General features: G+C 35.8%; 1 protein-coding gene across 6 annotated transcripts in view; it reads left to right on the top strand.

Annotated features, from left to right (window-relative positions):
* Positions 1–26,240, top strand: part of LOC105233765 (receptor-type tyrosine-protein phosphatase N2) — a 178,668-nt gene that overhangs the window by 64,338 nt on the left and 88,090 nt on the right. For 3 of the 6 annotated variants that reach the window (XM_049457191.1, XM_049457202.1, XM_049457177.1), the window contains one exon: positions 13,815–14,252. The exons of 2 other annotated variants lie outside the window; for them this stretch is intronic. In XM_049457191.1, the coding sequence (XP_049313148.1) occupies positions 13,829–14,252 (424 nt within the window). In that variant the 5' untranslated portion in view covers positions 13,815–13,828. The remainder of the gene's footprint in view (positions 1–13,814; positions 14,253–26,240) is intronic. One more of the 6 variants, XM_049457216.1, reaches the window with a different exon arrangement.

Here is a 26,240-nt window from a genome sequence, read left to right as displayed (position 1 = left end):
GTGCTCCAATTTGAAGAGACTTTTCTTAGGTTTTTGTCAAACAATTTTTCAAGTATACAATGAAAAAAAAAAGAATTATTTCGCCCACCCTAATATACATACATATGTGTTAATACATAATAAGTTGTTCCTTAATTGTTCACATATGCTTGAACCAGCTCATTTGCTGCCAATATATAAATACATACCCAATAAATACATATAATTCGTAAATATGGTAAACATGGTGACTCGTAAGAAAAGTTTTTGAGTTTCAATTTTCGCCTTCAAGTACGAAAGGATATGTTTTCACCACATCTCTGTATTATACGAGTCATAGAAAGTACGAAAAAGTTCTCATCATGTGAAAAGGTTCGCTTGTTTGTACTCAGAAACACTTTTCTGGGGCTTTTTTCGTTTCCCTGGCTACTGATACAATCTTCGAAACCTCGAATAAAACCATATTATGGAAGCAGGAAAGTTTTTCAGTTAAACGTTAACACCTCATTTTAATCTGTGTGTTCGAAATTCACTTTGCATAGAAGACTTTGATTCCATGAAAATATCAATATTTTCCTTATAAAAGCAGCTTGAAACCATTCCAAGCTTTGTTGGTTTTTGTTAAACATCTTTTGGACTTAAGCGAAGTTTATTTAGATCCATTCAACAATATAAACGTAAGGTTTTTGGCGAACAACTCAACTATTCGTTAAAGTATCTTTGTTTTCTGAGGAAGAAATTAACTTTTCAATACATTATTTTCCTGCGTTAGCTCTGATATATGTAAATACAATGATTTCGATGTGACCAGATGTTAGACACCATGGAGCAGAAATACAAAGTGTTTTAAGAGATACAGTCTTGAGAAAAAACATTTCTCGAGAGCTACTCAACCGATCTACATGAAATTTTACATAGGCCTCTGAGATACAATTCTTAAAGACTTGGACAAAGGATTTTTTTCTATTACAATTATTTCTCAAAAAAAAATTCGTGAAATTTTCATTGTTTCGTAAAAATTTCTGTAAAAAATCCACTTTTTTACCTTCTTCTAAGTTCTAAGTCAATGTTTTAACTAAATAACGTATTTTTAACTATAAACGCGTGCGCATCTTTATTCCGAATGGTCACCGGAAATGGCGTCGCGATGGCCGTGTTTAATATCTTTTTTTCCAAAATTTTCAGCATTTCTTTGTTCATAGTGTATGTTTGTTTGTAACAAAAAAATACTCTAATAAAATATTTATTTTTTTATACAAGAAAAAAGTTTTTGAAAAAAGTTGTTTTTTACACGAGGAAACCCTTGTAACCCTTTCAGCAATTTTGGACTTTTTTGAAGTCATTAAATGCATTTTGGAGTTGTTTTAGAGTTGTCAATAGACATAAGGTCCATTTAACCAAATATATCATTTGATTTCCTTTCGTTTGCTGTATTGTTTGTCTTTCAAACACAATAATTTTTTGAATCGTACAGTTTTTGTACAATTTATAAATATATAACACCCTATGTTCTTATCCAAGCACCCACTATATTTTCCTGCCCTTCCTTAATGATCATTTATTAATGCAGACACATTCTCGCGCAGCCTCATTTCATGTTTGTCCGCTTCCTACGCGTTTTCCGGCGTTTCTTCATCCACATTTCGCGATTTCCTGTGCCTCCCCCATTAAATGCAACATTTTAATTTGATGTTATTAAAATGTTGCGCGAAAGAGCATAATTTGTATGCTTCACTTCATTACAGTTAAACGGAAATAATGGTTAATAAATTAAAACACTGTACTTTATCGGTGTGGCAGGCGAAAGTGAAGTAAAGTGTTTTCAAAAAATTGTTTACTTTAAATTTATGCGAAAAAGTAATAAAAACTAGATTTATTGCAGTAATATCGAACTTAAATTGTGATAAAATTGCCTACGTTGTCTTCGCAGATAATTTAAAGTCACTGAAGAATAATTCTCTCCAAAAAAAGTAAAAGTTGTATAAAAGTACGAGGCGAAGCAGGGTTAATACGTGAGTTGATTTCCCCCTTATCCCAGTTCAGGCGTGCAATGGCACTAAATTATCATTTCTGATGGTACGCTTGAAACCTACCTATCAGGAAGACCAAATACCACACACAAACTGCGAAACGATCATTAGCACTTTATGAGGAAGACCCCATTCAATACACAAACTCAGAAATGATTACTCTTGCCCAGCAGTACTTTACGGGTTAGCCTGATCATTCATCGAAAGAAGAAGAATACAATGACTCTTTAATGAATCCAAAGTTAAAAAAGGCCAAATTTTGTTATTTTTTGGTTCAGACGATAGAACCTATGGGATCTCTAACTTTTCGCTATCTATTCCTTAATGAGAAATTGAAAGTATATAATTGCGATATGATTGATGCTGATTTTAACTCAAAATGCTACCTTGTGAAGCATGTTTATTGAGAGCAAAAATTGTATGGTTAGATTTGAATAGCGACTTCCTGGTGAGAAAACCGTCTTGGAGAAAAGGTTTAGTAGGAGAGGAGACTCAATATATACCGAAGATTCTATAATAGACTTTGGAGTAGAGACGGCAATATTTTCCGGGATCTTGATACTCGTATCTCCCTTTCCATGGGTCTACTAAACTCAGCTAGCATCTTCCAAGCAAAAGCACATACATATATAAGGCCTATAGAGTTCTACTGAATAACTACAGATAAATACCGAAAGCTACAATATACACAGATATTCTGGTAGTGCTAGCCTTGTCGTCACCAAACATAAATACCAGCGTGGTTAAAAAATTTAGAAAGGCTTTAAATTTACTGACAGGTCAACACCACGTGGTCATAATTTGAGCTCTCGGTCAAAGAAACATATTCTGCAATGAAAAAGCAGACGAGTTGACCAATTCAACTGCCTCTCTACACAAATATACCGTGCCTCTAGGAACGATCAAGAGAGCCATAAATACAAAATTTATAGAAAGGAGAAAATCTAAAACCACCTGCATGATAACGAAGCAGATAGGAAGAAAAAATTATAAGAAAACAACTAAGTACTTATTAAAAAGGTCTAGGAAAAGTATATACAGCCAGCATAACAGGGCATTGTCCATTTGGAAAACAAGCGTTAAAAATAGGAATCATAACAATTCGCCGCAATCGCAAACTCTAAAGGGAGTGAGGAAACTAATCTCACTTCCTTTCTGAGTCCCCAGATCTATCATCACATCTTGAATGTCTAATTACAAAACGCATAACAGAGATAAGTAGTTTCGTAAAGGGCACTAAATGATTTGAACACAACATTGATTCCAGATAGCCAACTTGGGATCCAAATAGAAGTACTTGGTACATTATATAGCCTTTTTTTGTGAGATCATGCTTGACTCGTGTCATACTGTCATATTATTTTTGTTCCGCATTCATCGCTGAATAATATTCGACTGAATAGATCACGTCCAGCCACGCAGTGAAGAAAATATAGCAGCCGTAGCTGAGAGTGTACACGAAAACCGTGAAGAGTCGATTCGACGCCGTTCGCAACAACTCGGATTGACGTATGGGACGACTTAGCGTACTTTACGTTGAGATCTTAAATTGAAAGCGTACAAAATACAGCAAGAACTGAAGCCGTTCGACCTTCCCAAGCGATATGGCTTCGTTCTATGGGCTCTTGAAAAGTTCTATGAAGATGCGACGTTATCTAGCCAAATTTTTTTCAGAGATGAGAGCATTTCTGGTTCACTGGGTATGTATACAAACAAAATCGCCGCATTTGAATCGATTAGCAACTTGAGCAGATTCTAGAGTGACCATTTCATCCAGAAAAAGCAACGGTTTGGTGCGGTTTTTGGGGCGGTGGAATCATTGGTCCATAATTCTTCAAGCATGATGCCGGTGAGAACGTAACCGTCAATGGCGACCATTACCGCACCAAGATAACCTATTTGATACCCGAAATTGAAGCTCTTGATCTCGGCGACATTTGGTTTCATCTAGGATCGTACGATATTAAACCGTTAGACTTTTTCCTGTGCGGATATGTAAAGTATAAAGTCTAAGCGGACAATCTCACTTCGATTTTGGACTTGGAGCTAAATCAAGTCTTTGTAAGCAAAACTTTTTTGACAAGGTATCTTCACGAAACTTGACAGAGTTTGTTATAAAAGACAGTAGAGTACTCTCAGAATAAATTGTTCCGATCGGACCACAATAGCATTTAGCTGCCATACAAACTAACCAACCAAAATCAAGATTAGATTTATACCTTTTTATGCTGTAAGAAATGCAACCGTAAAGGCTATTACTTATTACTTGTATAACGTAATGATATTTTTTCAGGTTTATAAATTCACTAACGCGAGTGTCTAACGCGAGTGTCTAATACTTTTTTTTATCAGGAAATTACGAACATGCACTGAGTGATGTTTATTCGCTGCAACAGCAAATTATCGATGTCGGTATTAACTTTGATTATGGTGAATTTTAAACTAACACAAACATGAAACACATTTGCGCACACACACACATATGGTTTAGTTGCCAGTGTTGGCAAATATTTGTTTATTTGCATATTTTCGATTACTGATTTATAATGTGCGAGAATTAACAAGTTGCGTATGCTCTAAAGCCGGCACGTGTGTGTGTGCGTGTGCATAAATTAATACATTTATTATTTTGGTAATTCATTTTGAATTAGATATTAGGTATATGAATGTAAAATGTTGTATGTAATCGTTTGCAGGTGTAAAAGTGTGGGAATTAATTATTTATTGTAAATGCTAAACTAAAATATTGATTGAAATAATCATAATATTTATTTTGATGTTATGAGAAGAGTGAAAATTAAAAAAAAATAATATGATTTAATTACAAAATAATATAATATATAATTTATATAAAAAAATATATATTTATAATCGAAAAAAACATTTGTTTTCCCTCTCCCTTCTGTCATTTGCATAATAAATGCACTAACTCAAATTGAAATTTTGCACACACTCTCCGCTAACAAAGTCGCTATGCCACCAAACGTCAGCGCGTACTTAGAACTATAAAGGCACACATACACATGTACATATATATCTACATTCTTGAGCGCTTTGCTAATCATAAAAGTGCTTTTCGCATCAACCATGCGCCATCGTAAAAGTTAAAAACAAACAAATGCGCTTTTAATAGCTTTTCATGTGCGAGTATAGATTTGCGCAAAGATTTACGCAGCTGATTTGTTGTAGCTGCTGGCAGAGCGCGAGCGCAGCTTAAACGACTTAGTGAAAAATCCAAAAAAAAAAAACTAAAGAATTTATATAAGAAGCATGAAAATTTAGCGCCGCATACTTGTAGCTTAATCCGCTTTAGTTCGAAGGCAGCGCGCAGTAAGTGCGCCTGCAGCGCTTGTGGGGCGGAAATGGATTTTCACTTCGCAAATTTCTAACTAACTGCTATAAGACACCATGGCAGCGTGGCGCATTGCAACAAATTGCCATAATACTTTTATTGGGTTTTAATGCAATTTATGAGCACGAAATTTCACTTGCAGCCAGTGAGAAGACTTTAAAGTGGAGACGGTTATATACAAGTGGAATAACGTCAAGTAGTTTTGTGGAGTGTGTGCTCACGAAGAAAATACCTTTTTTTACAAATTGCATTTTTGTATTTTTAGAAATCTAAAGCCAAGTATAAAGTAACGCTTTGCGCGAAATAATGCTTACAAATTTGGAGAAGTGGAAAACTAAGAATGATATCAAGTACTAAATCATTCACATGATTGCATAACCTTTGCCTTGAGATTATAGCTCTAACCTTTCACTACCTTTAGTAATTTGTATAATTTATCAACCCATCCTGGGACCCAGCATTCATTACAGGATAATACTCGATCGAATAGACCGCATTCAGCACGCAGTGAAGAAGATATAGCAGCGGTAGTTGAGAGTGCACACGCCGTCGGGCCGTCGAGAGTCGATTCGATGCCGTTCGCAGCATCTCGCACTGACGTATGGAACGATTTGGCCCATTTTATGTCGAGATCTTAAATTGAAAACGTACAAAATATAACTTCTACAAGAATTGAAGCTGCTCGACCTTCCTAATCCCTGATATCGCTTCGCTCTATGGGCTCTTGAGAAGTTCCAACAAGATCCGACGTTTTCGAGTCAAATTTTGTTCAGCGATGAGGCACATTTCTGGTTCAATTGGTATGTAAACAAACAAAATTGCCGCATGCCGCACCAAGAGCAACCTGAAGACATTCAAGAGCTGTCATTTCATCAAAAAAAAAAACTAACAGTTTGGTGTGATTTGTGGGCCGGCGGAATCATCGGTCCATATTTCTTCAAACATGATGTTGGTGGGAACGTAACCGTTAATGGCGATCGTTATCGCCCCATGATATTATGCCTGAAATTGAAGCTCGTGTTCTCAGCGACATTTGGTTTCAACAAGACGCCGCCACTTCCCACACATTCCATCAATCAATGGATTTATTGAAAGAAGACTTCGGTGACCAGATAATTTCACGTTTTGGGGCGGTCGACTGGTTACCAAAATCGTATGATGTCATATCGTTAGACTGTTTCCTGTAGGATATGTAAAGTCTAAAGTCTTGAAGCAAAACATCACGCGTGTCAAAGAATTTTTCGACGACTTTCGGGTCTAAGTACCCGGAACCGGTATTTGAATTTCGAAACAAAAAATGGAATTATAATAGCATTACAAAGTCTTGAATACTAGACTTTCGGCGAAGCTTTAACGGTAATAAGCGAAAGTACGCCCATCACCTTACTAGCTTTTGAAATAAAATGAGGACTTTGACGAAACAACAACGAGGAACAAATGTCACCACCATAAAAGAGGAAATGGGAAATCATTTATTGGAACGATGGCAAACTCGTTCGCAGCAAGAAGAACATGGTAGATGTACGTTAGGCTAATAAAGGGTGATTTTTTAAGAGCTTGATAACTTTTTTTAAAAAAAAAAACGCATAAAATTTGCAAAATCTCATCGGTTCTTTATTGAAACGTAGATTGGTTCATGACATTTTACTTTTTTGAAGATAATTTCATTTTAAATGTTGACCGCGGCTGCGTCTTAGGTGGTCCATTCGGAAAGTCCAATTTTGGGCAACTTTTTCGAGCATTTCGGCCGGAATAGCCCGAATTTCTTCGGAAATGTTGTCTTCCAAAGCTGGAATAGTTGCTGGCTTATTTCTGTAGACTTTAGACTTGACGTAGCCCCACAAAAAATAGTCTAAAGGCGTTAAATCGCATGATCTTGGTGGCCAACTTACGGGTCCATTTCTTGAGATGAATTGTTGTCCGAAGTTTTCCCTCAAAATGGCCATAGACTCGCGAGCTGTGTGGCATGTAGCGCCATCTTGTTGAAACCACATGTCAACCAAGTTCAGTTCTTCCATTTTTGGCAACAAAAAGTTTGTTAGCATCGAACGATAGCGATCGCCATTCACCGTAACGTTGCGTCCAACAGCATCTTTGAAAAAATACGGTCCAATGATTCCACCAGCGTACAAACCACACCAAAACAGTGCATTTTTCGGGATGCATGGGCAGTTCTTGAACGGCTTCTGGTTGCTCTTCACCCAAATGCGGCAATTTTGCTTATTTACGTAGCCATTCAACCAGAAATGAGCCTCATCGCTGAAACAAAATTTGTCGATTTCGAACATTTCGAACCGAACACTGATTTTGGTAATAAAATTCAATGATTTGCAAGCGTTGCTCGTCAGTAAGTCTATTTATGATGAAATGTCAAAGCATACTGAGCATCTTTCTCTTGGGACACCATGTCTGAAATCCCACGTGATCTGTCAAATACTAATGCATGAAAATCCTAACCTCAAAAAAATCACCCAAAAGGAGTGGTCCCGCAGGAAACATGGCAAGGTGGTTTATTATTCTATACAGCATCGAATATTTTAGCAAGTACATATCTACTTAAATTCGGAGAAGTCGAAGAGCCGACAAGAAAATACAACGTCAAAATCGAGGACCAAGCAGAATACACGTTTTTCAAATGAATACGCTGACGCAAAATAGGCTGCATACTTTGGACGCAGGTAACGACAGGAAGAAAAAAATGGAACGACACCCCGAAGAAATGCGAAAGTTGAGTCAGTGTGGGAGACGGTTGCCCAGGTAAGAGTTTTTTAGTGACCTGATGGTGCCACATACCATTGCTGTGATGGCAAAAACAAAGCGGGAACGACGGACATCCTATAAAGTTTGGCTATATATACTTGATCACTTCAACATTTAAAGTATTTGATAAACGTTGGGGCAGAAGACACTGATACCTTAGAATTTGCAAAATAAATATGCAATAAAAATATTCCAACATAGTTTAGCTCTTAACAAAAATTAAACAAAATAATGGCCTAATGGAAAATACAATTAAATAACCAGCTTCACTTCACATAGGTATTCTGCACCTGAAGACCAGTAAAGAATATAATTTAATATGACAAAATTGAAGAAAATTGCAACCAGCCAAACAACTTAAAGAAAGAAAAGATGTCTATATGAATTATAGAATAATTTTCAAAGAAAATTGTGAAGAGAGGAAATTAAATTCAAAATGAAATTTAATAAACTTGATGGACACTCGACACTGGAAGAAAAATACAAAGCAAACGCATCCAGGAAAGTAAAAATATGTGCATAAAAATCTGCATAAAATATGCAGCAATAATAAAGTTGAAATATACGCACACACACACATGTACTCATACACCCTTGCATATGTATATAATAGTAAATAACCGTGAGCATTACGCAAGTGCGGCAACCAAGTTTGCAACAATGTTGTTAGGAGGCGAGTGAGTAGCGAGTTTTGTTGCATGTTCACAATATTTGCGACTCAATAAATGCAATTTCCATTGTTAATAAATTTATGCAATAACAAACACAAATGCAGCCGGAAGGCAAACTTGCGTCATCAATAGCTGGAACTACAGCGCATACATGCCTACACATACATACATACTTACAAATATATTTAATGAACTTGCAACATAAATATGCAGCATGCCATAACAATAATAGATAGCAACAGCAATAACAAGTTTGGTACAACTTCATCTAATTGCGCAGCGGAGCAGCAAGAAAATAATGTTTTGTGAAAGAAATTATTAGCATGGACCATGAATGCCATGGACAAACGGGGCTAAGTGCCTAAGTTTAGAATGTTTTAACATACAAACGAAAATATTTTTGTGATTTTGCATTTTGGTTAATGCAGCAGCGAATACTGTGGCAGTACAGTCCAGATGATCACACTCAAAATTGAATAGCAGACTTCGCTCAGGATATGTTGTAGGCGGAGGAGCATACAACTTCATAAATTTCAATATGACACAGAGACGCGATCTTTAAACATCCACACTCTAAAGAGTATGAGTGGGATAACAAGCAATTCATACCCAAGCTCCGCTATCCAACAAAGTGTAAAGAACTCTACAAGGCAGACAATTTTTCGAACTCTGCACCACATCTTGTCAAAGATGAGACTAGAGCAATAATGGGTCACTGTCCAGTTGGAAAGCCAGCAGACTAATAACGCTATAAAATCGCCATATGTAGTATAAACTGTTAGGAGGTAGAAGATGAGGACACTATAAAACATCTTCTAGGCAAATGTAAAGCTCTAATCGCTCCGCTTCATGGCGATATTTCGGAAATTGCACAGATAAAAGAATGTTTACTGATGAACTTCATTGGTAGCACACGGTAGTTCCAAGGGGAGACAATAAAGTGAGATGATATTGGTCCAGATGATTTCACAATTTTCACCTAAAGGGTTACTACTCTACCTGCTTACCTACTAAATCCATTATAGACCATATAATCGTTGAAGACGATGACCCTAAAATGAAACTGATGAAGATAGACACTTTAAAGACATCAAAGGTACATATTGGAAACATCGTTCACGAAACTTTAAATATGCAAGGCTCTGTTAGAAGACCGTTGAGGTTAGAATTGCTTTTTTACATACGAATTCATCAGATCTGGTGCTAATAGAACTAAGATCTCAAGAGATAGTGGAGAAAAATCGCCAAAACAGATTCCTATCATGCAGCAAAAGACAGATAATACCACAAAATTGTATCGAAAAGATGGGAGATTAGAACTATCGTTGTACCGCCATAGATAGTATTTATAGTGATTAAGTATCTGAATCGAATCTTGTATACACTTTTTTTGAAGCCAAATTCTTACCAACTTGTAAAACAGATAGTGCCTTTTTAAGAACCAAAAGTTAAATATTATAATCGAATCAGCACTGCAAGAATAATGTGCGAAAGCTCATTTTTTCCGTTAAAAAATTTTCATTGTATTGATAATTCCAGTTAGGAACTCGAAGTTATGATCAACAAAGGATGATAAAATTTCACAGACTTTCTTCTTTCTTTCATCACTTTAAGGAAGATGTAAACTCAGGAGAAATTGTCATATGAGAACAAGAACAAAGTTACTTCATGGATCTCTTGGAGTTCAAGACACGAGAGTATACCAGACTGAGCTGATTAAACAGTTATTGTAACATTTGTTATTTGCCTCTATCAATGTTTTTTTTTTCACTTAAACTACTTGTATGTTCGATTCGCCAATTTCCAAGCTTTTGCGTGTCGTCGACTGCTAATGAAAGCTCGATTCTTCGAAGTATTCACAATAGCGTTTCGTTGTATTGAAAGTTTTTAGGAACTCCTTTTCTTCTCTAGTACCAGGAAAGAATAACCGAATTGCTTCGGCACTGAAAGCTCTGCTTCAAATTCAGATTACTGTTCAGTCAGCCAAAAATGTAAGATCGCTAACCAAGCTTCAAAACTTAATCTAAAAGTTTCGTAATACAAATTTTCTTGAATTTCGAAGCAAAAACGTTATTATTAAGATAAGTAAATCTTTATTCGTATATAAGTAGTCAACAATCGAAATCTTAAACAAAGCAAAAATCAAAACCCAAACAAATCGACTACTTTAAGTCTTTAAAAGATTCAGCATCCAAGTGCAAACATAAAACTTGAATCCCCCTTCAATTTGACATAACTTTACTCGGTTATGGGGGATAAAGAATGACATAAAAACATTTAAAACAACTTAGTTTATAGCCGCCTACTATTTGGATACTTTCTAACTGTATATTTGGCAATGTCAAATTGAATTGAACTCTGTGTGTGTTCGGCAAGCGATTTAGCAAAACTATTTGGACAGCTCTCGTATGCTTTGTGGTTCGTCGAAAGAAGTGCAAGCAAAAGCAAATATCAACAACAAACGCTTGGCGAGGTCGTAGGCGTGTTATTACTGTGCTTTGCTTCTGCTTACACAAAATTGTCGACACAGCGACGCATTGAAAACATCACAACATCCGCCAATAGATTTCCGGTTAGCAGTTGAGTGTAGGCAAAAATACAACACACACACACATATACGACGAACAAATGCCGCTGTAAACGTAAATATGCGCGTATTGGTGTTGAGAGGAAGGCCGAATGCCCTCGAAAACGGATGTCCAAACAAAGACCGCCCACACACACAGGCACACCTACATATCACTTACATTGTTGAGCCAAATAACGGGCCGTTAAATCATAACAACAACAATGCGTTAAATGAGAATTTATCGCCGGCAACGGTGTTAAAGCAACGAAGATGTGCCGACAATAGCCAATAATGTTGCCGATGGCTCTGTGGAATATGGTAATAAATGGAGTATGACAATGACGCGAGGCTAAATATATATATGTATATGCAAGAGTATATAAATATATATTTATGTATGTATGTTGTCTATAATAAACGGAAGTTATGATGTATGTAAGACAAAGGTTCACTCTGCGTTTGTAGGCGTCTTTCGATAAGGATATCTCGGAAAAAACAAGCTCTCATTAGCAGTCGTCGACTTGTAAGCGCTTGGAAAGTGGTGAATCGAACATACAAGTAGTTTAAATGGAAAGCATTGGTGTAGGCTACAACAGCTGTGTAACAAGCTCAGTATGGGATTCTCTCATGTCTTGAATTCCATGAGATCCATGGAATTGCTTGCTCTAATATTGTAAGAGAGAGCTACAAAGCCTTAATGCAACGAGAATTTTTAATTATTTTCAAAGAGAAAAAAAGGTACTACCATTGCCGCTTAATATGATATCCACTCATGTCTTGAATTCCATGAAGTCCATAAAGTAACTTTGTTCTTGCTCTCATATGAGACGAAAGAGCTACACAGCCTTAATAACTACAACGAGCGTTTTTTAGTTTCTTCGAGAAAGTTTTGAAATATTCATTTCTAGAGAACTCAAATAGAAGAATCAAGGAAACACATAAAGATACTATCATTATATACCAGGTCTGTTATATGAAACCCCCTTTGTCGTTAAATTTGTTTTTCTTTTCGTTTATAGTCTTTCCACTAAGTCTCGATGTTCCATCTTAAATATTTCTGACTTTCTTTGGACTTTGACTTTAGAATATTCCGTTACCTAACTCGTTATTCTTATGTATACATACTATATATAACATATCTGCTAAAATTTTGTACCCATTATGAAACTCAAACCTCAGCGTTGTCCCACAAAAGTGTTTAAATGGTTATCAAAAAGTTCGAGGCGAAGCACCGACCGTCAAACTTGGGGAATCTCGATCTCCAAAAACTTTAAAATTCAGTATTTTCATGACGACTGCCTCAATAAAACTGCACTTGAAATAAATAAATGAACCGTTGACTTTTAAACTCTTGATAAAATGAGTTTTGTGACAGCTACAACAGCCGGAATACAGCTCGACTTAGCAATCAAGATGAAAGCCATTATTCGACATTTCTTATCTTCTAAAAAGTGGCATTTAGGAGGAAACTTAAAAAACTGTAATCTATGTTATCAATAAAAAATATGTTTCTCCAAGAATATTTGAGTGACACAAACTGAAATTTTTGTTGCAACCAATAGTGTATACTGATATTCAAAACAAAAATAATAATTTTACATTTCTCGAAGCGCAAACAAGTCATTAGCTATCCATAAGAACTCAGTTACGCCTCGACCGATTTGTATAAAATTGGGTGTATATGAGCCATAATATTCCAAGAATACATTTTTTTGTGAACTGATACTATCCTTCGAATTTCTTTAGAATAATGTGAATAATTTCCATATATGTATATTTTTTTCTATAAGCAAACTGGTCTGCTGTAATCAGTGAAGTTGCTACCAATTGTGTATACTCAAATTAAAAAAAAATAGCGACTTTGCATTTCACGAAGAGCAAGCAAGTCATTAGCTACCCATAAGAACTCGACAACGGCTCGACCGATTTGTCTAAAATTTGTTATATACGTTTCTTAATATCATAGGAATAAATTTTTTTGCGAACTGATATCATCTCTCTAATTATTTTAGAAAAGTGTGAATATTTTCCCATATAAATTTTTTTTAGATAAGCAGTTTGGTCTTCTTTAATCAGAGAAAAAATTGGTTTTAGAATATCTTAAGTCCTTAAATAATGTTTAACTTTAAGGATTTGTACGTCAACCCACAATATAAATCATTTGTATGTATTTTGGCACTAAACAGGTTAATACTCCAAAAAGCCTTGTAATTTGCAGACGAAACTCAGTGGCCATAACAATGGCTTGCAGGAAAGCGCAATAAAAAAGCAAATTACTGACATTTTTATATCCAACCCAAAGGCCTAAACGCTGCTACAAAAGTACACATATTTTCCGCACTTGTAGCCACCTCAGACTAATAATTGAAACTATACCCCCTCGCACACTCATCTTCACAAGAACTTTATTTCTTTCAACAATTCATTTTCGCTTTGTCTTTCTTTTTTTGTAGGTGGGCCCATTATCATGGCATGCAATGTACAACCACAACAACAGCAACAGCAGCAAGGCGAACAGCACAACTCATTAAGGCAACAATGTATTAGGCCACAGCAAGAGCAAGAGCAACAGCAACAACAAGCACAATCAACATCTCTGCAAGAAGACCATCAAGAACAAGTACAATCTCTGCAACAACAACAACAAGCGATAGAGCAGCATCAAGCCAGGGCAGAATGGCAGCAATTGCCGCAGCAGCAGGAGCAAGAGTCGACGATGCAACGGCAGCAACAGCAGCAACAGCAGCAACAGCAGCCAACCAGCAGCTGGCGTTGCTCGTTGCATGCAACAATTAATTGGTTGCATCGTCCGGCTACAAGCGTCACGTTGATGTTGCAATTGCTGTTGTTGCTGTCGATAAATACAGCGGCACGTGGCGAAGGCAATGTCGGTGAGTAGCAAAGCAATTTATTTTTTTCTATAGTGTGGCGACACGAAGCGATTGCGAACTAAGCGCTCGAAAGTATGCTTCTCTGACTCATATTTGTATGCAGAAGCACTCCACTCACATATGACCGAGTGCCCCGTTATTGCATTGCGGGTCAAAGTACAAAACAGTGTGTTGGAATTCCCTCACCATTATTGGCACTGTATAGTTGCTTCACTGCGGCGCGTCTAAATTACACTGGTGCCACTTGAAGCCCGAAATTACTAACCACACTGGTTTTGGTTTGTAGCCACCTCAGACTAATAATTGAAACTATACCCCCTCGCACACTCATCTTCACAAGAACTTTATTTCTTTCAACATTTAATTTTCGCTTTGTCTTTCTTTTTTGTAGGTGGGCCCATTATCATGGCATGCAATGTACAACCACAACAACAGCAACAGCAGCAAGGCGAACAGCACAACTCATTAAGGAAACAATGTATTAGGCCACAGCAAGAGCAACAGCAACAACAAGCACAATCAACATCACTGCAAGAAGACCATCAAGAACAAGTACAATCTCTGCAACAACAACAACAAGCGATAGAGCAGCAACAAGCCACGGCAGAATGGCAGCAATTGCCGCAGCAGCAAGAGCAAGAGTCGACGATGCAATGGCAAATAGCTTAGCCAGTCATGCCAAACTACGATCATCGCAGCCAACCGACATGTTGTGTTCTTCTTGTTGGCACGACACAGAGCCATACAATTTAATGTTCGGTGTTCGCATAGTACGGCACGTATATGTCGTCACATGGTGATGTTTTTGGGCAATTCATATTGCCCGTTGTTGCTGTCGATAAACCGACAGACGGCTACTGGGGCTGAAGGCATATTGTCGGGCTTTAGCCCCCAAAAGCAATTTTATTTTTTGTATAGTGTGGCGAAGCACGAAGCGATTGGCGAACTAAGCGCTCGAAAGTATGCTTCTCTGACTCATATTTGGTTATGCAGTGGCACTTACACTTTGCAACTCACATATGAACACGAGTTGTAACCGTTATTGCATTTGCAGGTCAAAGTACAAAAACAGATGTGATTGGAATTCCCTCCCACCAATATTGGACACTGCTGTAGTTGCTTCCAACTGCAGGCGTCCCCGTCTAAATTACACTGGTGCCACTTGATGCCCGAAATTACTAAACCACACTGGTTTTTTTGGTTTTTGACTTTGCCCCTTTTGCTATTTTGCGAAATTAATTGCTACGGCAAATATGTTGTACCGTATTAGTTATCAAATATATGTACAGTTATATGATGTGTCGTGTACAAGTTAGGTACAAATATATCTACAGTTATGTGTTGTGTTCTTGTAGCGCACTATTGTTGCTTTGTAGTACTTTGTGGCTGATTACTAAACAGTTTTGGTTTGGAATGTGGTCAGTAAGCCTCGATTATGCACAAAGAAATAGTTTGTTTGTTTGGAAAATATGCTGTCCCGGGACCATATGATGGTTTTAATTACGAGGGTGACGTGCTAGACGGAAATGCGAATGTCGCGAAATACCGAAAACTTTTATAACCTATTTTATAAAACAATTTTGAACTTCCTCAATTCCTTCTTGGAAAAAAATTCAACAAGTTTTTACATAAATATTAACTACGAAAGCTAAAAATCCGCAGAAAGTTTTATAAAATATGGAGCTTAATGAGGAGGTAGTATATAATTGATGAGATGGTCCCACATTTTTTCGTGTTATGTTAATGTTGTGTTAAAGTTCTGTTTTAATGTTCCAATTATGTTAAGTTATGTTTACGTTCACGTTAAATTATATCTATGGTTATGTTTAAGTTATTGTTATGTTTACGTTACGCGATAAAGTTATTTATGTTATTTCATGTTGTGGAGTTAAGTTATGTTAAGTGTGTTATTATTCCATTTAAGTCCTTGCCAAAGTTAAGCGTAAGTTTTTGTTAAGGTTGGTGAAATGAATGTGTATTTTATGTTATGTTATGTTACGTTATGTTAAAGTTATGTTAAGCTATTACGTTACATTCGTTTATTTTAAGGTTAAGTAAGTTTTTGTTAAGGATGTTAAGATGGTAAAATTCTGTAAGAGTACTTTTATGTATGCATGTTATGCTTATGTATGTTAGTTATGCGTATGTACGTTTATGTTTAAGTTAAGTTATGTTAGATGGTATGATCATGCCATTGTGTATTGTAAATTGACACGATAGCAGTACTAAACTAATCTGAAGGAGAAAATTTGCGATGATGGGAAAAAGTGTATATAGGGTATTTGAGGTGTCCCGGTGTACATTTTGAGTTTCAAAAAGGTTTTCCATTACGTACAGCTATTTCTATTATTTTAGTAAATGGTAATTGATTTGACAACCTACACCTCTTGATTACATGCACAAAAAAACCCTTACGTTCTTGGATTTTTCATACGAATAACTTTTTCGGTTTTAGCAAGAAACAAGCTCTAACATCACAATCGCTCACTCTAAACTAATGTAATCAGTGCGATAATGAAAAACAATAAGAAAGGAAGACATATGATAACTTTTTTTCTCGATGAAAGACCCACGATACCACAGAAAAGGTTCTTCGGTTATAATAAAAACAGTTCAGATTCAAGATGGTGTCGACTGATTATCCATCTTTTCGTCGGTCCCAGTTACTCTATTTTTGCCTGACTTTGCTCTCGAGACAGGAATACCGGTCAAGATCAGAACCTTGAACCGAAATGTTACGAATCAAATAAAGTACTAACGGGTGATTTTTTTGAGGTTAGGATTTTCATGCATTAGTATTTGACAGATCACGTGGGATTTCAGACATGGTGTCAAAGAGAAAAGGATGTCAGTGCTTGACATTCATCATGAATAGCTACTAAAACGAGCAACGCTTGCAAATCATTGAATTTTATACCAAAACAGTGTTCGGTTCGAAATGTGTTTGGTCGAAAATTTGGTGCAGCGATGAGGTCATTTACTGTGCATGGCTACGTAAATAAACAAAATTGCCGCATTTGGGGTGAATAGGCAACAGAAGACGTTCAGGAACTGCCCATGCAGTCCGAAAAATGCCCACTGTTTGGTTGTGGTTTGTACGCTGGAATGGAATCTCATTGGACCGTATTTTTTCAAAGAGATGCTGTTGGACGCAAACGTTACGGTGAATGGCGATGCTATCGTTCTATGCTAACAAACTTTTTGTGCCAAAAAATGGAAGAAAATGAACTGGTTGACAGTGGTTTCAACAAGATGGCGCTACATGCCACACAGCTGCGATTCTATGGCCATTTTGAGGGAAACTCGGACAACAATCATTCAAGAAATGGACCCGTAAGTTGCCACCAAGATATGCGATTTAAAGCCTTTAGACTATTTTTTGTGGGGCTCACGTCAAGTCTAAAGTCTAAGAAAGAAAAAGCCAGCAACTATTCCAGCTTGGAAGACAACATTCGAAGAAAATTCGGGCCTTATTCCGGCCGAAACGCTCGAAAAAAGTTGCCCAATTGGACTTCCGAAATGGACCACCAAGACGCAGCCGCGGGTCAACATTTAACCACAATGAAATTATCTTCAAAAAGGAAATGTTCATGAACCAATCTAACGTTTCAAATAAAAGAAACCCCCCCCCCCCTCTTGAGATTTGCAAATTTATGCGGGGCGTTTTTTTTTTAAAAAGTTATCAAGTCTTAAAAAATCACCCTTTATTTATCTTAAAGTAGTTCGTTGATTAAACTAAAACTATTTTGAAGTTCTATCAAATTCGATTGAAATTAAATCAGATCTCATCGAAAAGTATTTCTCAAAACAGCTTTAGGTTATTATAAAATTTATTTTAAGTGTGCAGGATGTAAAGACTTTAAGTCTTTGGATTATTGTTTACTAGTAAACTATTTTTTTATTCTTCAAAATTTCATTTTTATTAAAATATCATACGAATATGTGGAGTTTTATAATTTGTGGAAAATTTTTTATATAAGTAATATTTAAGGAACTTACCAGATTATTGATCCATAACCGCTCTTTCACTAACCGAAACATTATTGAGCCTGAAATTTAAATAAAAATGTGTACAGTTAGTACAAAAATTATACTGTTATATGCATAACAAATAAAAATTAATTTTCTAAAAATATATGAAGCTTTTTCTCAAACAAATGCTCGAGACAGTTTCAGATATTCTTAAGATTTCAAAATTCTACCGAAAATGCATGACTAATAACTTTATATAAAAATATGGTTCTTAAATTCAAATGTCTCTAAATTTGTGTTATCAATTTCCACTATTATACAATAGCACCGCGCTCAAATGTAGGCAACGTGAAGTTGTTAAAGCATACTTTTTGGTGGAATGATGCCAGAGAAGTGAAAATTTCCAAAGAGTCTCCTTAGAAACGTATATGGTTTCGTCTTATAATAAATTAATTTCATTACAACCACTCACAATATTTAAATTGAATTACAAACAGCTACTTCTTTATTAAGACCCACTTGCTACCGCAACAAACAATTACATAAAAGCTAATAATTCTTTGTAAATTTAAAATGAATACAATTTAATCAGCAAGTAATACAAATAGTGCTGTTTTTAGTTTTAAATGTAATTGGAAAGCAGTTTACAGTTACTTACATAATTATGTTTACACAGCGGGTAACTGACACACATACCATACATATTTACAGTTAAAAGAGAGTACATAAATAACTGTGATGTACATATAAAAATACTTCCTATAACCCACATGGCAAAGGACGATACTCCACCACATGTACGACGAGCTCATAGAAATGGAATTACAATTACAAATGATCAAATAACAACCGGACTGGGTCCTGCATTCAATTTAACTACATTATAATGCCATTTCAACTAAGTTCATGCGCCAAATGCACGCAGGAGCCGCAGCAAGTGGGTAGAGCGAAGTCTGCAGGGAGCGTTGAAAGTTAGGTTTGGTTGGAAATACGAAATTAGAATAGCTCGGTGAATGTTAGAGAGGGGTGCAGATGATATGAAAACGTAATATGTACGTGATGTATGTGCATTGGTTGGTGAATAGCAGACAGGGAGTGCACATACTGTAGGCATAACGGTATAAATGAATGGTGGTAACAAACAGAATAGGTAAATCAAATGAGGTGGTGTTGCAGTGCGATATGGTGTGGTGGTGACCAACATAGCAGACTATTTGATTTACGATTCAACCGAAGACTGCCGTGGCGCTGAGCCGTAACTCGTGCAGACCTATGTATGTAGTATTATGCATAAAAGTAACTGTGTGGTTTGGAATCAGGTCAAATGTGGCATAACAATTTAATGAGCTTCCGAAAAATTTCCCATGGCGAAAATTAAAATTATATGAGCGTTGAGCAATGAGTGTAGGTGCATAGATTATTTGATGAAAGTTCGTTTTGGAATTTATATGAGAGCGAGCGCGAAAGAAATATGCATAATTTTTACGAGGTTTATTAAAATGAATTGCAAATTTATTTAAGGAAAATGTTGTATGAAAAATGTTTTTACTAATTTTTTTTATATTCTTGCTACATGATGCTACAAAGTATTATGATTTTGTTTACCTAGCGGCTGTACGTATCACCTAAAGCCAATCGGGATAGACATAACTTTATATGTATATATAAAAATTATCAGGATGCAAAGAATAGTTGAAATCATGGAGACTGCCTGTCTGTCCGTCCGTCTGTCCGTGCAAGCTGTAACTTGAGTAAAAATTGAGATATCTTGATGAAACTTGGTATGTGGGTTTGTTAGAACAAAAAAAGTTGGAGTTTGTAGATGGACGTAATCGGACCACTGTACACGCCCACAAAACATATAAAGTGTTATAACTAACCACCAAATTATGATATAATTACTTTTGCATAGGGTATTGTCCAGGACTCTGGAGAAAAAACTTATTTGAAGAACTCCCTAACCGATTTGAATCAAAATTTAGTATGTGACATTTGAGTAATTTGAATAACGCCTTTAGAATATGAATATAATTACAGAATAAGGTGTTTTGATTCGGGCACGTTGAGTATAAAATGTTCCTTACTTACTAATTTTAAATTGTTTTGAAATTGTAAATAGTGGCAACCCTAATTTGCCATTTTATGCTTAGAGGCAATTCTTTATATTTTTTAAATGTTTTTTAAGTTTTTTAATTTTTTTTTGAAATTTAAAAAGGTGGCAACCCCAATTTTCAATTTCACCCTTCAATCCAATTATTTAGTTTTTTTAATAATTATGATTTTTTTTTTACTTAGAGAAGACATTTTCAAATTTCAAAAATGATGGCAACTCTAATTTTTCATACGAAGCTTAAACCCATTTTATTTTTAGACTGGTTTAGAAACTAACATTCATGATTTTTTTTTTTTTTGGAAAGAATATTTTACTTCAAGAAGACGGTTTGTTTCTCTAAAGACTTTAAAGACTCTTTTAACACATGTTGTTGGCAAAAATAGATAAAATCGGGTTGATACGAATGACTATACTTAATATAAAGTTTTGCCAGCACTTGAAAGAATGTCCCGGTCTTTGATCTTTGCAAGTTGCAAGAATATAAAATGTTCGATTACACCCAAATTTAGCACTCCCTTACTTATTAATAATACTTAAGAAATTTCAGTGTACATACATAAACTTTTTTTTGCCAGAAATTATACTTCAATAAATTTCACAAGTATGTACATATGTCAATATATTTGTATGCGCATGAAAGCAAAAGTTCAAACTACTGCTTTAATAATTACAAACACACTTTGGTTTTCATGATTTCAATGAAATGCAGCAACTTCTCTTATATTTTTTTTGGTGAAACCGAAATTTTTTCATTAATCCTGTCTGCCCGCATGGCCTTTGTGCCACACATGGTTGTACATAAAGCTGTAAAATTAAAAACAACTGCAAGGAAGTGAAATTTCAACTGCTGCAATGCATCAATTATACAAATGCAAATACACAACGAATATATAGAACAGATAGTTCGGACAAGCAATGCAGTTGAGCTTTCAAAGCGATACACACAAACACAGGCATACACGCGAAAGCCTGAGCAAAGGAACGTATGAACTGTCAGGCACGTGTGCCACACATACATACTTACATATGCATATGTAGGTGCCCACTCGAGTGTATTTAAAGTAAGCATATTTAAAAATGAATATACCAGGCCATATGTAAATGAAAATGCATACACACATACACATATATGTAAGTATATGCGCAACTGTCTGCAGCCTAGTTTCAGACAAACTTTAAATGTACCAACGAACTTGCATATGTATGTGTGGCATATATAATAACATATGGTTACATATACATATGTATGTGTATGCGTAAATACAGTTGAATGCAGTCTGGTGGCCCACAATTGGGGAGCGTTTATAAACTTGTTAAAAGTACATTTGCTGTCATTGCCATTTGCCGTGCCATGTTGCATGTTGCACTTGCTGGTGTTGCTATCATTAAGCCACACACACATACACAGAGACACATGCATTTGAATACTATATGCCCAATATATGGCTACTGTGTATGTGTGCGCGCCAAACTGGTGTTCTTGCTTTTTGTAATTTTTATATTGCGAAACTTATTTCCACACACACATATGTATGTGTATTTGAATATGTATGTATATGTGTATGAGTCTCTCTGCCACATCGATAGCTTTGCATGGCTTTGCCTTTGAACTCATGATTTTCTGGCTTTCATTTGCATATTGCTCTTTCTGCACGTGCCACTGCATTTGAAAGTCATATGTGCCAATCGTGCACCCACAAGTGCAAATGAAAAACTTTCCGAGTTAATTTGGAAATTTTTCATGAATTGCGTAAATTTTTGGCAAAAACTTCCGCATTACCATGGAAATTGAGATGCAGCTGCGTATGTGCATATCTTGGTAATTTTTTGTGAGCAAAGTGCTGAGAAGTGAAAAATGAGAAACGAAAAATATGCCTTCATAGAGTGATGGTATCAGCGAAATTTCTTGAAATTACAAAAAAATTATTTGAAATTAAAAAAACGTAGAACAGATGCGTCTTAATGCTCAAAATAATAAATGTCGAACATTTCTTTCATAATTTTCCATTTTTTTTTTTTAAATTTTATAATAACGCATACTACTTTTTATACATTTCCGGAATTTGTTCATTTCACATTCCGAACTCTTAGCACACTTATATCAAGTTGATTAGTTGGAATTATTTTCAGTTTAAATCATATCGGATATGACTTTCAATGGTTCCGATTCAAGAATTTAAACGAATTTGAAAATAATTGAACTTATTCTGTAACAAACCTCATCAAAAGAAGGAAAATATTTGGATATTAGTATGAGTTAGTCCAAAAGAAGTTTCACTGCAAAAAGTTTATCTCTAACTTTTGATAGATCGATACTCTTTAAAAAAAATTGCTAGTTTCAATGACTAAGGTTGGGCTTAAAACAAAAATTAATCACTAATTATACACACCACAAGCAACTCTTCTTTCGCCGTTGAATATATACACGTCTATACACAAATTAAATTTTAGCAAACATTTTCACACACTTATTATAACCACGAGCTTTATTTTTATTTCGTTGGCGATTTATAGCACTTTAACATACATACACACACAACATTCAATAATACACAAAACAGGCACGAACCCTACTGAAATAAACTTGCACAAACATGATCGATAACACCGCTATGCACACACGCACTTTTGCAGGAGTTCACTTTTCTTTACACTTTTACTACATACTTATGTATGTAGCTTTTTGTTTACTGGCCACATTTATCACTTTTTTTGCTTATGAATTTTTAAGCAAATATTTTACATTATTTTCCATATAAAAACTTTAACAATACTTTAGGCACAATTTAATATGTTTTTTGATCTTTTTCACAAAACTTCGCTAACTACCACACGTCACAATCGACATATTGTCGGCACTTACTGATCCTCTCAAGGCTTCTTTTGTTTTGTGCTCGCCGCTTACGAAAAGTACACGAGGTTCGTCCATCTCGTGCGTCGTCAATGGGTCATCGTTTTTTGCATCGCAGCAAAATGCCATTAACATGATGCGCGAATGCTTACATACATCCACTGCGAAATGTATATTGTTAGTGTATTTGTATATGGCGTTTTTGATGTGCAAATCAACGCATTGCACTGCTATATTTGATTATAGTCGAATTGTGAATGAATATAATGCCAAAGTAATGTTAATGAAAGTGTTTGTAGTTTGTTCACTTAATGTTTTTTGTTTTATCTTTCGTCTCGGGATTGGGTTTCAGTTTACTATTAATATTATATTAAAATCTGGTTCCAACAGAAAAATAAATTGCCAATTAGTTCGATCTCTACAACAGAAAGGATTATTGCCTAAAAATCTTATTGCGAACTTTTCCATTTTCGATTACAATGTCAATTGGATATCAAATTTTTAAATATGACCAAAAGCTATGAAAATATGTCGAAATTGAAGAATATTGTGCCGCAACAAGAATTAACATAGGTAATGGATGGTTCCAAGTGCAAGTTTGAGGCAGTTGCATGCATACTACGGGTACACATGCATGTGTGTATACCAAAAAGTTGGCAATGCTAGTTTTCTTGAAATACCTGTGGGCAAGTGGCAATATTCCAGGAACATACACATATACATACATGTAGTAAACCTAGTGTAGATAGTATCAACATGTGTGCGTGTTGCCAGTAGACAACATTTGTATCAGTTTCAGATTCATTTCCCTTCTGTAATCCCTTTTTCTTCCCTCCACCCCGACCTCCAGTAATAAGATAAACTTCCGCAGAGACGCACATGCAAACTAACGTGCAATATTATAATAGTAAATGCCATGTATGTGTGTTAGTATGTAAATATATAGCATATAGTTGTTCAAATATATTCAAGCGCTGCATGTCAATGCACCCGAGGCGTTTTGCAATTTACCCACCGACGCAAAACTGTTGCCTTCCGCGGTCGCAGTGACCAATGTGACAACACAACAAACACATAAGTGCATAGATGTGCAATTCTATGTACAATACTTGCAACAGATTTGTGGCGCTAAATGGGGCACCAAGTATGCAATAAGTGTTACCAACTAACAAACGGATATCCTTGTTGACGGTTAAACAGGCTATATTTACGTATATAGTAGATATGTACATATGGTACATAGAACCCACTATAATGTGCACACATATATATATAATGTGTATATGGTCTGCATCAAAATATAGAATGAATTACAACTGTGTATTCAGCTGTGATCGCACACACAAATACTTTTCTAACTGTCAGGAAGCGGCCGCGCTGTTTGCCAACAAGCGAACCAATTTTTCTATAATTTTCACATATTTTCTAAACGGTTTTTGTAGTACATAGTAACCGCCACCTGTGTATAGATTCTTCAAAAACATTGACAAGTTATTTCTAGGCGCTTTTTTTGTGTAAAGGGCATACACTTAGGCGCTTCCAAACTGCGGCGTGTTTTGAATCAATAAATCCCAGGTTTACTTACTGTCGACGGCCAGTTTAAACTGCAACAACAGCAGCAAGCTGACGGACAGTGCCTGACAGTTGATATCGGCAACACTGCTGTACGCACAAACGCATACATAGTATGTTTTTATGCCCTAGCAACGGAGTAATATTGCCGAAGAGAATTTGTAACTAACCAGAAGAACCGACTGAGACTCTACAAAGTATCCTCAGAGTCCTCAGTTTTTGAGATATTGAATCTGAAATTTTGCGCAAATCCTTCTTCCGCTTTAAGAAGCCTCCCATATATCGGAACCGCCGATATAGCAGCACTATGACGTAATAGCTGCAATATAATAAACTGACTGATAAAAAATCAAGTCCTTGTATGGAAAAACTTTTATATTTCAAAAGATATCTTGACCAAATTTGGTTTACATTATTTTTCAACATAGTTCTATAATATACGTAGAAATTATTCCGATCGCATCACTATAGCGTATAGCTGCCATATAAATCTGACGGAATTAAAAGTCAAGTCTTTGTAAGGGAAACTTTTATATTCAAAAAGATATCTTGGCCAAATTTGGTTCTCATTATTTTTCAACATAGTTCTATAATATCCGTAGAAATTATTCCGATCGGACCATTTATAGAGTATAGCTGCCATATAATCTGACGGATAAAAATCAAGTCCTTGTATGGAAACCTTTTATATTTCAAAAGATATCTTGGCCAAATTTGGTTTACATTATTTTTCAAACATAGTTCTATACTATCCGTCAGAAATTATTCCGATCGGATCACTATAGGCGTATAGCTTTGCCATATAATCTGACGATAAAAAGTCAAGTCTTTGTAAGGAAAACTTTTTTATTTCAAAAGATATATTAACGAAATTGGGTGTGCATTATTCTTCGAATAATTATACAGCATCCGAAGAAATTATTTAAATCGGACCACTAAAACATATAGCTGCCATATAAAAGAAGAATAAAAAACAAGTCCTTGTATGGAAAACTTTTGTATTTGACAGGATTCCTTCACGAAATTTGTCCTGCACTATTTCCCAAACTTAGTTCTACAATCTCCGAAGAAATTATTCAGATCAGACCACTATATCATAGATCTTTCATACAAACTAACCAACCAAAATCAAGATATAGCACTTTGTATACCCTTTTATGCCATCAGAAATGCGCCTGTGTAGGGTATTATATCTTCAATGCAACCGTGGTTAGCATTTTTTTTCTTTTTTCAAATTGTTTTTCTATTGCCTACTGTTTTTGTCGGCTTTCTTTTTCGCTGTTGTTTCATTTTTGCTCTTCTCCGGAACTTATTCCGCCCACTCGAGTGGGAATTAAAAACAAAAAATTAAAAAAAAAAAAAACATTCAACTGCATAACGGCAATGCAGCTCACTAGCGCGCACACACGCATCCGCCTGCACGTCACTTGCACATTTTCCCGCACGTTTGGCGCATTTCACACTAAACCAGCAACGTTTC

This window comes from Bactrocera dorsalis, chromosome 1 (assembly GCF_023373825.1).
Source record: "Bactrocera dorsalis isolate Fly_Bdor chromosome 1, ASM2337382v1, whole genome shotgun sequence".
Classification (NCBI taxonomy): domain Eukaryota; kingdom Metazoa; phylum Arthropoda; class Insecta; order Diptera; family Tephritidae; genus Bactrocera; species Bactrocera dorsalis.
The sequence above is the reverse complement of the archived record's forward strand: the minus strand, read 5'-3'. Positions and strand labels throughout refer to the sequence as shown.